This window comes from Anguilla rostrata, chromosome 2, assembly GCF_018555375.3.
Source record: "Anguilla rostrata isolate EN2019 chromosome 2, ASM1855537v3, whole genome shotgun sequence".
NCBI classification, from domain to species: domain Eukaryota; kingdom Metazoa; phylum Chordata; class Actinopteri; order Anguilliformes; family Anguillidae; genus Anguilla; species Anguilla rostrata.
In genome coordinates this window covers 28,359,250-28,375,466 of record NC_057934.1, presented here as the reverse complement: position 1 = coordinate 28,375,466, position 16,217 = coordinate 28,359,250, and the positions used below count along the sequence as shown (strand labels likewise).

General features: G+C 37.7%; 1 protein-coding gene across 2 annotated transcripts in view; it reads right to left on the bottom strand.

Annotated features, from left to right (window-relative positions):
- LOC135249143 (neuroblast differentiation-associated protein AHNAK-like) overlaps nucleotides 1-13,834 on the bottom strand; it is a 29,461-nt gene extending 15,627 nt beyond the window's left edge. Inside the window, exons 1-2 of one of the 2 annotated variants that reach the window (XM_064324451.1) lie at nucleotides 13,027-13,833; nucleotides 1,549-1,751 (exon numbers count right to left, since the gene is read on the bottom strand). Coding sequence is in view for 1 of the 2 variants with exons in the window: in XM_064324450.1 (XP_064180520.1) it covers nucleotides 13,027-13,029 (3 nt within the window). In the remaining variant the exon portion in view is untranslated. Of the gene's footprint in view, nucleotides 1-1,548; nucleotides 1,752-13,026 lie in introns of both variants that reach the window. The other variant, XM_064324450.1, reaches the window with a different exon arrangement.
- Between the last annotated feature and the right edge of the window lie 2,383 nt (nucleotides 13,835-16,217).

Genomic DNA, 16,217 nt, shown 5'->3' with positions numbered 1-16,217 from the left:
AATAACTCCTTTTCCTCCAACCAGCAGTCCATCTCCCACTTCACAACATGGTGTGATAATAACTTCCTCCAGCTCAACGTTTACAAAACCAAAGAGCTGTTTATCAGCTCAATCAACACGCCCTACCATATCCCTAGCCCAATAATAATGTCCAGAGTGATGCCGAGAAAGTTGAGTTGGTTGACAGTATCAAATACCTTAGCAACACTCCTGACAATAAACTCAGTTTCACCCCATACCACATAGACATTCCCTGTCAGTCCAACCACATCTTCTCCTCCATCTGTACTGTAGCATTGACCCAGTCCCGCTATGCTGCTCCTAATTTTTCCACATGCTCACAGTCACCAGTAGGAACCAACTTTTCACACACTGCTACCAAAATTATTGGACTCCCCACCCCCAAATTGACAGACCTCATATCAGCAGCAATAATCAGCAAAGCCCACTACATCGCACAAGACCCGGGACAACCCCTGCACTGTCAATTCACCCTCCTCCCCTTAGGTCGACGATACAGGACACTTAGGTGCAGAAGAGCCAATTTCAGTAAAAGCCTTATCCTCACTGCCATACACACCCTCAACAACATTCTCTCCACTTAATCACTTAGTAAAACTGTTCTCAGGGTCTGTTACTGTTGCAAGCATTCTCTGTGTTAATGTTCATGTCTTGTACATGTAATGCTGTGTGTGTGTGTATGTATGTATGTATGTATGCGTTCATGTATTGGCACCTGACTGTGAAAATAATTTCCTCAGCAAGAGGACAATAAGCTAACTAACTAAATCAAATATTTATACTTAGTTACGGAAGTAGCAGCAAGTCTAGCATAATGCTGGCTTGCTGCTTGAGAAGAACGAGAGGGAACAGAATGAATGTCTGGTTGCTAGGTTGTATCTATGGTTTCTTGGAATCCTGATTGCATTGTAAACTCATGTTTATTACAGGATGGCAGTATTGCTTGCCATATCTTAGTCTGACCCTCCTGTTGTCAGGGTAACAGGGTAACCTCTCTTGCTTAATAACCTTTAATTTTGAATGCAAAAATAAGTGAATGCTCTTGTTTAATTTATTCATTTATTTTTGCAAGTGATATATACAGGATAATCCACTCCCTTGAAAAATACCAAGACATCTAAAGTAATCTTTCCATTTTTAGCTGCGGCCGCAGCTCTATAACTCTGTCTGTCGGTCGGTCGGTCGGTCGGTTCGTCCACAAAAGTGTCCCACCCTGTAGCGGCCACAGTTTTTGCCCCAGGAGGCTGAAATTCGGCATTCGGTCGGTCATGACCGAAGGTAGAGCTGGATAACTTTCAGGCCGATTGAGCAAGAGGGGCGTGGCGATGGGCGTGGCCTATCACAAAAAGGCGCATAACTCCCGAATAGATTCACAGATTTGCACAAGTTTTTGTAGAAAGGTTGGTCATGAGTGAAAGAAGAGGTCACGTGTTTGTGTGAGGGTGTGTGCGTGGATGCATGCACACATGGATGCATGCGCGTGCGTGGTCGCAGTAATTGCGGATTCGCGCTGGTTATATTACTCACGGTTTCACTTTCTTTTCATTCTCTTGTTGGCTTTTCACATACTGGTTGTTTTGGTCTGGTGAGGTTGTGGGTGGGAACTCTGTGATGCAGATGTCAATCTTTCGTAGACTGTTCCATTTCAGGTGCTGTTCCAAAATCTGTCTAGCCTTCTGGTGTGCATAGGACAGTTATATGGAGGATGTGTCCACTAAAGGATGCAGCCCCTGAAACAAAGCCATAGACGTCATTTGAAAATGAATATTACAAACTACATACTGACTTAGCATGAAGTACACAGTTCATACCAAGACGGATGTTAGTATGAATAGCTAGTAGCCAACTAGAGGTTTTAGAATTGAGAATACTTTAGGCTCATTGTTTTCTGTTTTTACTTATTTATTTATTAATCCAAAAATTGATCGGTGTTTATTTTGAATATTAAAACAATGGGTGAAAATTTTTTGGAAATAATAGCCTATTGCAAAAATGCAGGTAGAAATTGGATCATAAAAAACAATACAAAGATCAGGATGAAAATTACATTTTAATTTCGAACATTGATAACTTTTCATTGCATAATCAGCAGCTTGTTTGTGATTTCTCCCCATTTGTCTCCCCACTTTTTATTTCTGGAAGCTTGTTCCACAACCACTATGCAGTCCGTCAAGCTTTCGTTCAAAATCTTTACCTTCTGGTTAACCTATGATGATAGTCAATAAAATATGAAGTTGTACCCTATCTGTATATCAAAAATAAAATAAAAAATGGTTAAAAACTGTGCGCAGGGAGCAAAGATTAGCAAATCAATTTTTCATAGTTGCATAGGTTAGGTATAGAATATTACTGTATGTTCAATTAAATTATTAGCTAGTTCCCCAGCAATGCATGGACAGTTCTGCCCTGTTATGACAGTGCCACTTACTTCCACTGAAAGCAGATGTGAGCGATAACATTATATATTCTGCTTGTTATTCGTTACTATAACCCTGGACTGCTGGTGGCCCCTGTTGTCAACATCTGGATGAGATAAGAGATCTTTGGCTCCAAAAGTGGTCATTAACCTCTTAGCGCAAAGCCCCTAGTGGTCCCCCGAGATTACTGAACTCAGACATTTAGTGCTACTGAAACCAAAGTACAAGTTAAAAACAGAAACGCGTTGTTTTAGTTTCATAAGTAGACGATACACTACAACTATGCCGAATACGGAGTTTGGCAGCGCCACCTTTGTCGCTCTGATCGTTCATTTAACACGCCTCTCTCCCTGCAGTCTCATCTACAACTACACCCCCCACCCATGACATAACGGACAATATTGTCTATCTTGGCATTCATAAAAATATTCTTTCACCAGTAAAAAAAAATCGTATTCTGTCATAGCAATAAGATAAACCCGACAACAGCCGTAAGATATGCCAATACAGCAGTGAAAACGCTGCTCACTGAATAACGAAATAAACGAGAAAAAGTTTTTAAAAATGATACCATGTCATTCTACAGTCAATACCTGGGACTAAATATTGAATAAATATAAAACCTTACCGTTGGTTTTACGCGTAGAGATGTCCCTTTTGAGACTGAGTGGTCATACATTGTCTCGGACAATCCCTTTGTGAAATATACGTGCATTTGTGATGTCTAGGTATCTTCCGAAATAGCGGTGCGTAATGCCACACGTGTTGTTTACGGCGTTGTCGCCCTTTTTAGTACAGTCTGGCTTGACAATTCATTTATTTAGTAGGTGAGAGTATAAGCTTTCTAACGATGTATAACACGTCTAATTCTGCATTTGGAATAGCGTTTTATAGGTCAGCGTATCCGGAAATTTTCTTATCATCGCATTCAATTACGCATTCACTCTGTGGTAGCAGTAAAACAAAGACGCTAACGAAACGTTGTCAAATTTTTCAGAATTTCTTGGAAAATACTATTATTATTGAGGACTTCTGGGCATAGCTAAGCCATATGTTTGCTGATAGACCTAGCTGACATCGTTTTCTGGTGTAAGACAGGAGCGGATAGAACTATATCATTGATTCCCTGTCTCTGTCACTATCTACTGAAAACAAATAAGATTTCATCATTGCTATGTAAGTATTACTGCTCAAAATAATTTGGTTATATACGTTATTTTTGAAATTGAGTGTCTTTAAATAGGTCAGTGGTATTATATAACGTGGATATTTCACACTGTAATGTAAGCGTTAGTTAGTAGTGTAATAGTTTTTGTGAAGCATGCAACAGTGATGAAGTGAGAGTTGGAGCATTGCCAAAACGTGGTGGACGGTTGAAAATTGTTTTCATGTCGTCCCATCCCTATACAAGAAAACATATGAGAGTACAGAGTATAGAAATACATATAAGAGTTAATTATTACACAGGTACTGTACTGCATTGTGACAATATTTTTGCATTATTTTTTAACCTGATGTTCCATTTTAAAACTTCATAAGGCACTCGTTTATATGCTTTATAAAGGACAAAAAGCATTTTATTCATTTTTGGAGAGATTTTGGATATGTTTCTGGACCCCTGGATATTTTAGATGGAAAGATTGTAATTGTTACTTGAAAATGATGCAACAGTGAGTTTCTTGAGACAAAACAGTTGATTTGCAGTGAAATACATGAATATGTTGTGATTTACAGCAATGCATAATTTAGACATTTTGGGTAGATTTGGAGACGCTGGGTACACTGCTTAGTTTTTGCTTCATAAATCTATAGTAGTTCTACATATCCACCCTTAGATTTTATGAACTTGTGGTCAAGAAGTTTTTGCAATTAGAAATTTGGGGTGGGCACCTTTTCACCCAGTGGGCTATACTACAGTGTTGAGCTGTTTGCCTAGTTTTAATGTACGACTGATGTATCTGTTCTTAAACATTATCACTCTACATACAGTTGTACTCAAAATTATTCAAAATTATTTGCACATTAGGAATAGGCCCCTACTGTAGCTTAGTCCTCTGCAGTAATCAGGAATTGACGCAAACTGTACCTCATTGTTTTGCAACAAATATTATAACAGTGCCCAAATGACACAATACATCATGAAATTGGCCCATGGACAGTCATAAGACAAATAAAATACACATATTGTGACTATTTGTTCTTGTGAGAAAAAATGATTGACTTTGTATTTTGACCGCATTTGTATCGTAGACTTACATGGAAACCGGATATGGAAACACCTATACTGGAGCCAACCGTAGTGGCGCTAGTGAGCAACGTGTAAGCTGGTCAATCACAGCAAGCATAGTGCATTGATCGAACACAGTAACTGCAGCCTCCGTTAGACTACTTATTCAGGAAAATAAAGTTGTTTTTTTTTTTTAATTACTGTGAAATGAATTAAATGCAGTGCACTGTAATGTACAGTACATGCCAAAAGTACAGTATTAGGCAACTTGTGGTTTTTAGAAAACCTTTGATAGAGAAGAATTCAGGTAATATATGCACATTTACTGAATAACAAACCAAAGTATAACATTGAAAATAAATGTTTGTACTTTGGTTTATTATTCAATAAAAGTGCCTATATTAATTGAATTCTTCTGTAGTTAAAGTCTTTTTTAACTACGGACGGCCAAATACTTTTCTCTTTACAAGATTAAAATACAAAACCCCTTTTGGACTTCAGTTAGTTACACCAGCAAATATACGCTACATAGCCTATATATTTTACATACTGAGTAGTTCGCAGATTGGCATTTATGAAGAGCAGCTGTCTAACTTTTTATGCAACTATGCACAGCCAAGACCTCATCAGTCATCACCACCATAGCCTTTCATTCAGGTTTCATGTAGCTACCAGTTAGTGACCACCCACTTTCCCAGAGTCCTCGGCAGTGCAGCAAGATTAAAGCCTGATTTATATTTCGTCGCACGACCCTTTCGACGAGTGTCATGCAACAAAAATGAAAGTGTCGCATGACGTTTCACATTTATACTTTGGCAAAGGGCTGTAGAGAGGGTTCTGTTGTCTATGGTAACAAGACGCCAAACTGCTGATGTTTACATCAGTGAAAACATTGCGGTGTCCAGTGAAATTACTGAGAAATATGGGAGGAATAAATTTTATATCAACTTTTGTTTTAAAAAACGATGCTAAAATAATAAGGAGGCTCAGATAAACTGAAAATAATGACGTATCTGTAGAGGGGTGGTGTGGTTAGGACACCATCTGCAGGCAGAGAGGGAGTGGTTGAGCTGGCCTGTTTCCACAGCTGTTGGCAATAGTGATTGGTAATTGTTTATCTGCTCTGCCTGCAGTGAAACCGGGGCCCTGGAATGACACGCATGCGGGAGTGGCGTGGCAATTAATCCCTTTTTGTACTGTGTGTGTTTTATTTTGTTTGTATATGAGTGTGAGTGTAACCAGCGCTCAATAAAACCTGTGTGCGTCCCTGAACTGCGGATTGTGTGTTTTGTCGGGAGAAGGACTACAAAACTTGTTACAGTATCCATGATAATGAATTTTAGTGTTCCATTTGGCTGTCCAATCAACACTGTGCGACAAAGTCTGAAAGAAAGTGTCGTGTGACACTTTTTTCCCATTGAAAATATGTCATTTTTGTCATGCCACACTTTGTTGTGATTGATATTGCAGAATCAATGTTGTTACAGTTGCTAAAATTGTTCAAGCGTTATAGTTGTAAACTGTGCTAAGCAGTAGTTTCTCTTTAGATAGTTATTGAACTAAGGGTGAATTCACACCATGCAAGAGTTAGATGGGTGTGGGAAAGATGTTGTTGTGCTCACTAGAGCACTTGCTGGTTGAACACGAATGTACTGCTTCATTTTAAAGAATCCAAACTTCCAAACACTACTATGCATTCTACCAAACCCAGATTCGTCATCAGACTACCAGATATTGCAGCATGATTCACCACTCTAGAGAACGCGTTTCCACCGGTCTGGAGTCCAATGGCGGTGTGCTTTACACCACTCCAGCCAACGCTTTGCTTTGCGCATGGTGATGTAAGGATTGTGTACGGCTGCTTAGACATGGAAACCCAATTCATGAAGGTCTTGATGAACAGTTCTTGTGCTAACATTGTTTCTAGAGGAAGTTTGGACTTTGTTGTGAGTGTTGCAACCAAGGACGGATGATTTTTACGTGCTACACGCTTCAGCACTCAGTGGTCCTGTCCAGTGAGCATGTGTAGCCTGCCACTTCGTGGCTGAGCTGTTGTTGCACCTATACATTTCCACTTCACAATAACAGCACTTACAGGTGACTGGGGCAGCTGTAGCAGGGCACAAATTTTATGAACTTGTTGGAAATGTGGTATCCTATGACAGTGCCAAGTTGAAAGTCACTGAGCTCTTTAGTATGACCCATCCTACTGCCAATGTTTGTCAAAGGAGATTTGATGGCTGTATGCTTGATTTTGTGCACCTGTTAGCAATTGGTGTGGGGGTAAATAGCCAAAATCACCAATTAGAAGGAGTAACCACATACTCTTGGAAATGTAGTACATGGTACAGTATAGAATGCAAATTGGTGAATAATGATTCAAGGATGGCTACTGTGAATAAGAGCGATGGCCTTATCGCTCTGTCATTCTGAAGACCTTATGCTGCAGTGTGTTTGGAATTCTCATTAAATGTTGCTAAATCTTTAAAGTATTGTTGCTGTTGATTTCTCGTTGATTATTACTTCTTAGGAGATACCCAACGATACTTCTATGCAGAGGAAACAGGGGTACTTAATTCACCGGAACACCTGTCTAGAAATCTAGGCGAGGAGAACATTGTATGAAGTGAAAGTGAAGTGACAAACAAAAGCCTTAACAAAAGGCTTTAAGCATTATTTTATCAACACATCATTTCACAAAGACAATTTTCCTGAATAATTGTTTTCAGCTGCTTAACCATTTGTGTAGTAAGTAGCCTATAGGCAGGCTAACTATGTAGACTCTGGCCAAATGTTACCATCAACACAAGTTATTTTAAATCAATTTCAAATAAATATAAATTATAACTGTAAGTAGCTCCATCTTATGTGTTGTATCCTATCTGACTGAACTTTGTTGAGTTGGAATAATGTTAAAAATCAAGTTATCAACTTGCCAATGATAAAACATTGACAGTTTATGATGGGTAGCTTTCACTCTTTTTTAACTTAAATATAGCTAGATGGGCTAGTTCACAACACAAAAGTTCCGAAACAGTCGTAATACGACTTCTATATATGTTCTATTGTTTTGCAAAGATGAAAGTGAAATAAAAGAACCAGAAACACAAGATGCACTTACTGTAGTACATTAAATTGTTGATGATCAAGTCTGCCACATTATGATAGCCTACCAAGGTAATATACTTTTTGCCCCAGGGTTGCAGGAGAGTCCTCTTTTGTTTACAGACATGAAGTGGGTCTATTAACCTAGCAGTGATAGCTACTGCTTCGATGGGGTTTTCACTGGTCTGCAAGACTTGCCTAGAATAACAGTCGACGTTCACAAGATAATCCATTCAATGATTAGTGCTCCCACTTCCCACTAATAAAAATGAGAAAGTATCCCCTGACAGGCTCTGCTGACATGGCAATGAATACCACTCACCCAGTGTAGCCAGCACTACATACATTTTAAAAATATTTGTTTTGTCGAGTTAAATCATTGATGTATATTTTTAGGGCATCTTTAAAAAAAATCTAATTCTTATTCCTTTTGAGTAAAACTAATAAATAAGTAACCTCATAAAATAGGGAAAGTTGATTTGTGGGGATGCATTGCTTATGATCGCACACCCCTGTGTATTATTTAGCATCATGAAATCACTTGTTGTAATATGAGTAATATTCTTAAATGGAGGTTTCAAGAAAGCATTTCCACTAACATTTGTGAGTCCTTCATAAAGTTTCTAAGGACATTACTGCCATTGTCCATGATCAGCTTCCTGGCTGTTTTTTCACATAAATAATTCAGCTGGATTTGTTAAAAGTTTCAAACTAATATAATGCTATTTTAAATTGGGAACACCCTTATTCTTTAAAATTAGTTGATTGGTCAAAGTAGTTCTATACACAAAAAGTCTGCAAGACAATAACTCAGACAGTACCCACATGATCATTTTTAAAGTTACCTCCCTGCTTTCATAATTATTAAACCAATTACAATTTCAGATGCTTAAATAATTGCAGTTGACTTCTACTGTACAATGATCTATTTGATGGAGGGTGGGTACATCTATTTTATATATAGATATAATCTATAATCAAATTCAAAACATTGGTCCTAGCATACCAGGCAGTCACGGGATCAGCCCCAGCATACCTTCACAAGATATTCAAACCCTACATGCCAGCCAGATCCCTCCGTTCTGCTACCTCAGGACGCCTAGCACCTCCCCCTCTTCGCACCTGCACTTCCAGAACACGTCTCCTGTCTGTTCTGGCCCCACGATGGTGGAATGACCTCCCTGTGGAGGTCAGAACAGCTGAGACTGTGACCCATTTCAAACGACGACTGAAGACCCACCTCTTCAGGCTGCACCTCTCCCCATCCCTCCCTTCCCCCCTGTAAATGACTAAACTTAGGGTTGTAACTAGGCAGCTGTTTCATAGGTGACTTAGTTGATGCGCCTGTCTTAACGACTACTTGTATTTTTATTTTTCCATAGATTGCGTTGTTGCTGTTCTCGTTGTTAGTGTTAATCAGTTTAACCATCAGGGTCCAAGTTGAACTATGCGGTTGTTCCCTGTACTTGGACCGGTACTTCTCTCTAGGGGTTTCGTCATACTTGTTCCTGGTTATGGTTATACACTTTGTTGTACGTCGCTCTGGATAAGAGCGTCTGCCAAATGCCTGTAATGTAATAATGTAATATATGATGTGCTTTCCAATGTGCTATCTAAATTCTAATATAAATAACAAGGACACAGTGTTGTCGATACGAAACACCATTCAGAGTGCTAATAGCTCTCCCATGTGGACAATCTTCAGCCTGCTAAGCGTGAATGGAGTGAGTTACAAGCCTCGTTCATGAGGTGCTTTGTATCTAAAACTTTGATACAGATACCATGGAATAATACTGGATCTCCTGTCAATAAAATGTTGTCATTTCACAATATATTGATTTTCCATTGCAAAAGAACGCTTGCCTTCTGAACATGAACATACTGATAAACAACATTTCAGATTTCTTCTCCACTTAATCTTTTTATGAAATTGAAAATAGTCTGCATAGGCTATGGTCCAAGATTTAGATTGTAACCATAACACACTCTCTCTCTCTCTCTCTCTCTCTCTCTCTCTCTCTCTCTCTCTCTCTCTCTCTCTCTCTCTCTCTCTCTCTCTCTCTCTCTCTCTCTCTCTCTCTCTCTCTCTCTCTCTCTCTCTCTCTCTCTCTCTCTCCCACACACACACACAATATATATATAATTGGCAACTTCCTATTTAAGTGGTGTTTTTTAAATGTTGAATCAACATACTGATAATACCTTTGGCCGTACCGTTTGTATGCACTGAACTCTCATATTTTTTTGTTCTGCACCAACAAAGAGCATTCATGTGTATGGAATGTGACATGGGTGTGGCAAATACCCATATGACTGTACTGTTGTGCCTTTCTATGCATAACATTATGTAATGTTTTGCTTATGGAACCTGGGAAGCTGGTTTTTCCAGTAATCCACAGATACTTCCCTTCACAGGTCAGGGTAAACTACATACTTTTCAAACTACACCCACCATTTTATATTGTGAAAGTCCTCTGGGAGCACAAAACCAACCTTGCATTTCTAGTATTTATGAGCTCAATCATCTGTGAATAAAACTCAGTCATACAATAAAACATTCACTGTCACTGTTAAGGCTTTAAACAATATCTTTACAGAAAATGTAAAAACCCATTGTCCCATTATTTGTTTTATTGTATAACAGGAATACAAATTCAAAGGAAAAACCAATTTACAGGAGAGGAGTTTCAGTTTATTATTCTTTTTTTTCATACTTTTACCAAATGTCAGTGTGAGTCATAAATACTCTCTCCTGCTTGGGAAATGAAGAGGAACTTCATTAGTAAGTCCTAACAGCAAATATGTAAAAAAAAAAAAAAAAAATTTTTTTTTTTAACTCTATATACAGTTGAGGCCAAAAGTTTACATACACCTAGGGTAAAGACATTCAAACCCAAATTTTCACAACGCCACACATTTCATGTTATCATACATTTCCTGTGTTAAGTCAATTAGGGTATCTACTTTATTTCCATAAGAGGTCATTTCAAAATAATAGCTAAGAGACAGATTTATTTCAGCTTTCATGAACTATATCAGATTTTCAGTGGGTCAAAAGTTTATATACACTTTGTTAGTATTTGGCGGCATTGCCTTTTAATTGCTTAACTTGAATCTAATGCTTGAGGTGCCCTTCCACAAGCTTCTCACAATACTTGCCAGAATATTTTCCCATTCCTCCTGACAGAACTGGTGAAACTCAGTCAGGTTTGTGGGCCTCCTTGACTCGGGCACGCTTTTTCAGTTCAGTCCACAGATTTTCCATGGGATATAGGTCAGGGCTTTGTGATGGCCACTATAATACTTTCACTTTGTTGTCTTTAAGCCATTCTGTTACACGTTTGGAGGTATGCTTAGGATCATTGTGCTGCTGGAAGACCCAGTTGTGACCAAGTTTTAACATTCTAGCTGATGTCTTGAGGACTTGCTTCAGTATTTCTAGATAATCCTCCTTCCTCATGATGCCATCTATTTTCTGAAGTGTACCAGTCCCTTTTCCAGCAAAACACCCCCACAACATGATGCTGCCACCCCCATGCTTCACAGTTGGGATGGTGTTCTTCAGATTAAAAGCCTCACCCTTTTTCCTCTATAAATAGCGTTGATTAGTATGGCCAAACAGTTCAATTTTTGAACTCACTCATCCAAAAGGCTAGGTCTTCGTACTGGTGATCACCTGCAAACTTCATTCTGGATTTTTTATGCCGGTCATGGAGTAGGGGCTTCTTCCTCTTGCGACAGCCTTGGCGATGTAGAATTCTCTTAATGGTGGATGTAGATACATTGGTACCTGATGCTCCAACCAGTTCCTTTGTTGTTGTCTTGGGGTTCAGTTGAACTTTTCGGATCAAGGTTCTTTCAGCCCTGGGAGTTAATTTGTGTCTCTTTCCTGAACGACGCAGTGTCTGTCTGGTCCCAAGATTTTTATATTTGCATAAAATTGTTTGTACAGATGCTTGTGATACCTACAGTTGTTTAGAAATCCCTCCTAAGGAGGAACCGGACTTGTGGAGGTCCACAATTCTTTTTCTGAGGTATTGGCTGAGTTGGTTGGATTTTCCCATGGTATTAAGGGCAAAAAGGCAGTAGCTCTACAGATAGGCCCTTAAATACAGCCACAGGTGCCAATTAACTCCCAATTAATTCCTAATTATGGCAATTGGCCAATCAGAAGGTTCTAAAAAGTCATTACATCAATTTCTGGAATCTTCCAGACTATTTAAAGAGACAGTCAACTTGGTGTATGTAAACTTTTGACCCACTGGAATTCTGATACAGTGAATTAAAGCTAAAATAAATCGGTCTCTAATTGATATTTTAAAAATGACCTCTGATGTAAACGAAGTAGGTGCCCTAATTGATTTGCCAAAAGAAATGTATGGTAACATGAAATATGTGGAGTTGTGAAAAACTTGAATATGAGTTTAAATATCTTTAGCCTAGGTGCATGTAAACTTTTGGCTTCAGCTGTAAGCTTTCAAAGCATGTCCTGGTAGCTGTTATGACATACGTTTTTCTGAATGGATATTTTCTTTTTATTTGAAACCAACTGTCATTTGTTACAAAAATAGGCTGTTTCAATTACTGGTTTGTGCCCTTTTAGCACATCCCTGCTACTACAACACTGCCTTCACATACTGTAAAATCCATATAACTTCCAATTTCACACAAGACATAAACCAGCTTAGGATAGAAATAATAGCTTATATAGATAAGAGGGGTAGCAACCAAGGGCCTGATTTACTAAGACCTTTTGCATATGCAAAACCTTTTAGTGCGAGCAAAGCTAATTACACAAGCAATGATTGGAGCAAAACAAGTACCATGTATGATTGTTGGCCATGTTATTGGTTTTGCGTGTGCAAAAAGGTATGGCACATGCTAAAGGTCATAGTAAATCATAGTAAATTAATAGTAAATTAAACTGAGCACATCACAGATTAGATATCACATATACCAGCAAATATTTTGAAGAAAATTGTTTTCTCTATATATTCAGGAAACATTTATTTAAATTGTACTACAATTTGACAGACACAACCTATTTCAAGTGTCAAACATAATGGTGCTTTGAAGGTTCTTTGATTCAGAAAAGCCTGTGTTTGGCAACCTTAGGCTATAACAAAGTCAACAACACTTACACATGGCTACAGAACAAATAAATTATTTTACATACTGATAATTTGTTGTTTCCTATTAGACAGAAAACAGTTAAAGCTACAGCTTTCTATGTGTGATTGTTGAATAAGGTCTTACCATACAGTGATGTGCAAGGGCTATGAGGAATCAGGTGGATGATGTTGTTGCCTTTATGTTCAAGTGCCCTGATGTAGAGCAGTGCCTCTTAGTTAAATAACTAAGCCACTAAGCAAACTGGTTTTTCCTGTGGCATCTCTGGGAGTCCACAAATACTCCCTCTTTAGGGAGGGATTCAATCGAAACCTGAGAGAGAGGGAGGGAAACTCAGTCAGCAGACCAAACTAGGTATTCTATGTATTTTATGGCTATTAAACATTACGAAACCTAAACCTAACAACACCACAATATTTGTCTGTTTTGTGCAGGCATGTGACTGTAATCCAGCTAACTGATTCTTGTACATCTCCGTTCAGTCACATTAAATTTTTCGCATTTTGTTGAAGAAATTTGTAATTTTGTAATTTAATTAATTGGGCCTCATTCACAAAACCTTTCATAAATTCTTCTTTCTTGTGTTCAAAACAACGAAATGGAACTCATTAAGCATGTACAGACCTTCAATTCCGTGCGTATCCCCGCAGCATCCTGTTTCAAACTTCAGCCATTCATCACTCTCTGCAAATCTGGGCCTCATATGAGTGGTCCCTAAAGACACACTCTTTCCCCAAGGCACAATTAGCCAACAATCCAAAAGCAACAAATACGTCATTGCCAAGTGTCGGGTTTGGCTGCACATTTGTAGATCTTTGCATATCATTATCAATCATCACAAATCACTTTTTATCAATAAGCAAAATGAATTTAATGCATTACCAACAAGATTATAATGATAAAATAAAATGAAAAGCATGTGAGTGGAAAAAACATTATTGTACACTAAAATGAAAATAAGAATGAGTTTTTGAAAAAGGAACCGAAAACTACAATACATGCTCTTAAAAATAAATAAAGCTAAACTGAAATTTAAATAAAAAGCTAGTGAAAAATGTGGGCTTATTTGGCTAGGTTAGTTAATATAGTTAAAATCAATAGCATGCTTAATATTAATATTTTGTTATATTAATATAATAATTGTATTGATAAACATTTGTTATCATGGGGTCTGTAACTTCTTAAAATAATTTTCCATGAACAATAAAGCATTCTAAATAGAACCATCTTCTGCATAAGCCAGTATGCATGTTTCCAAACATGCATAGATTTTGATCTTACCAAAGTTCAAATTTAGATAAGAAAAAATTGATGAATGCCAAAATGTTTGTAGAAACATTTATAAGCACAGTTAATGATAAAATTTAATCATACACATGTTTTGTGAATGAGGCAAATTTTGTGAATTTCATTGTCTCTTGCAAATTGAACTGTTTTATTTTATCTCATGAAAAACACGTTTTCAACGTACAAAAATGCCAAGTTACTCACATTTACAAAGCACTGTCTACAGGTCATTCATTCAAACTGGAAAAATCTAGGCCTAACATTAAAAGTATTGATATCAAAATGAGACCAAGATGCTTGGTAATGAGTAAGTGATAATAATACAAGCATACAGTAGATTAACAGGGCAAACATACAGTATGTGTGGATACGTTTGTAAGAGTCTAGATTGATTGAATAAACCTCAATGTGTCCAATTTTTATCTGTATGTATGAATTTAGCTGCCCAGCCTTTCTGTTGCATGAATGATGTTTCTTGGTATAAATGTCTGTTTTTAAATGTGTATGTTACATGCTGTGAGGGAAATGTCCCCATGGGGATAATGAAGTATTATATGTATGTATATACAACATTTATTTTACATTCAGTATTTATTGTAAGTAGAAAATATACAATAACTTGTACATTTAGTTAAATGAACTTTACAACCAAGTATACATCTTTTCTGGAGGAATATGTTTTCTGTAGGTATTCACCAGCAGTTTTGTACATGCATTTAAATGTCTTGCATGAGGCAATTGTAATTACTTGACACTTGTGATGTGATACAAAGCTTGAATGATAACATTGTGAAATGGTAAGATTAAAAAACACAGGGCCAAGTGACTCGAAACAATTCAGGAGACATTGGGTAGCATTGCTTTGGAATACAGCTTCTTTAATTTCTGTGAGGCAAGATAGCCTATATTGTTTGTAGTACAGTAACTTGGCGTCATTTTGATATCAGTACTTTTAATGGCAGGCCTAGATTTTGCCAGTTTGAATGAATGACTTAGACAGTGCTTTGAAAGTTTGAGTAATTCGTACATGTTTTTCATGAGATATTATTTCTTTTTGGAATGTGTTTATAATGAGTAAGTGATAATAATAATTATATATAAATGTACGCTAATAATAAAACATAAAAGCTTTTAGCTGACCACATACGCCTGGCTGGCGGCCTTCTACTGGCATCAACTGGTATTGCACTAGGTAACAGAGAGAGACAAAAAGATTCTTGCAGTAATATGTACCAATCTCATGAAAAACACGTTTTCAACATACAAGAATGGCAACTTACTCACACATAAGGAAGCTAACGTTAAATATGCTGAAAAGGCCGAATGTGGAACTGTCCCAGAAAGATTTTACAGATGAAAAAGGAATATTTTAAATGTTGTACTTTTAGTTAGCCGGCAAACCAGTGTACAGAGTTAGAGATTTGCTGCAGTTGGAGGCGGGGGTTGAACCTGGGTCTATCAGTCTTGTAAATAGTTCCAACCAAAAGCCAAAGGCACTACCTACTAGGCTACAAGGAAAGTAGACATCAGAGTTGCAAAGTCCTACTGTTTTAAACGTGCGCACTTGTATATATGTTCATTTTGAGTTTGCATCCAATGTTTTTATTGGTTGATGTACGTAACATGACCAATGGGGAGACATATTATTTGGGGGCTAGGTGCATTTGTGGCAGTAAAAAGAAGAAGATAAAAAAGAAGAAGGAGAAAACGCAAAATCCCCTTAGTTTATTGTGTGGACGTGTGAAGTTGTTTATGAATTCTGCCTGTTGAAATGGGGTCAGAATGTACAGAAATTCATGTTTTTAAGGGCTGAGAGTCTGTGGTTACTGCAGTTATTTCTGTGGGGAACCCTGAAGTGCCAAACTCTCAGTGCTGTATAGATATGGGACATGCCCCGCCAAGGTGTATCTTGGCTGGATGGCATACTTGCCATCCCAATTACCTACAAATTGTATGGGTTAAATGCAGATACTATCCAGATAAAATGGCATTAAAAATGCAGAGACAATACAATGTATTATTATATTATC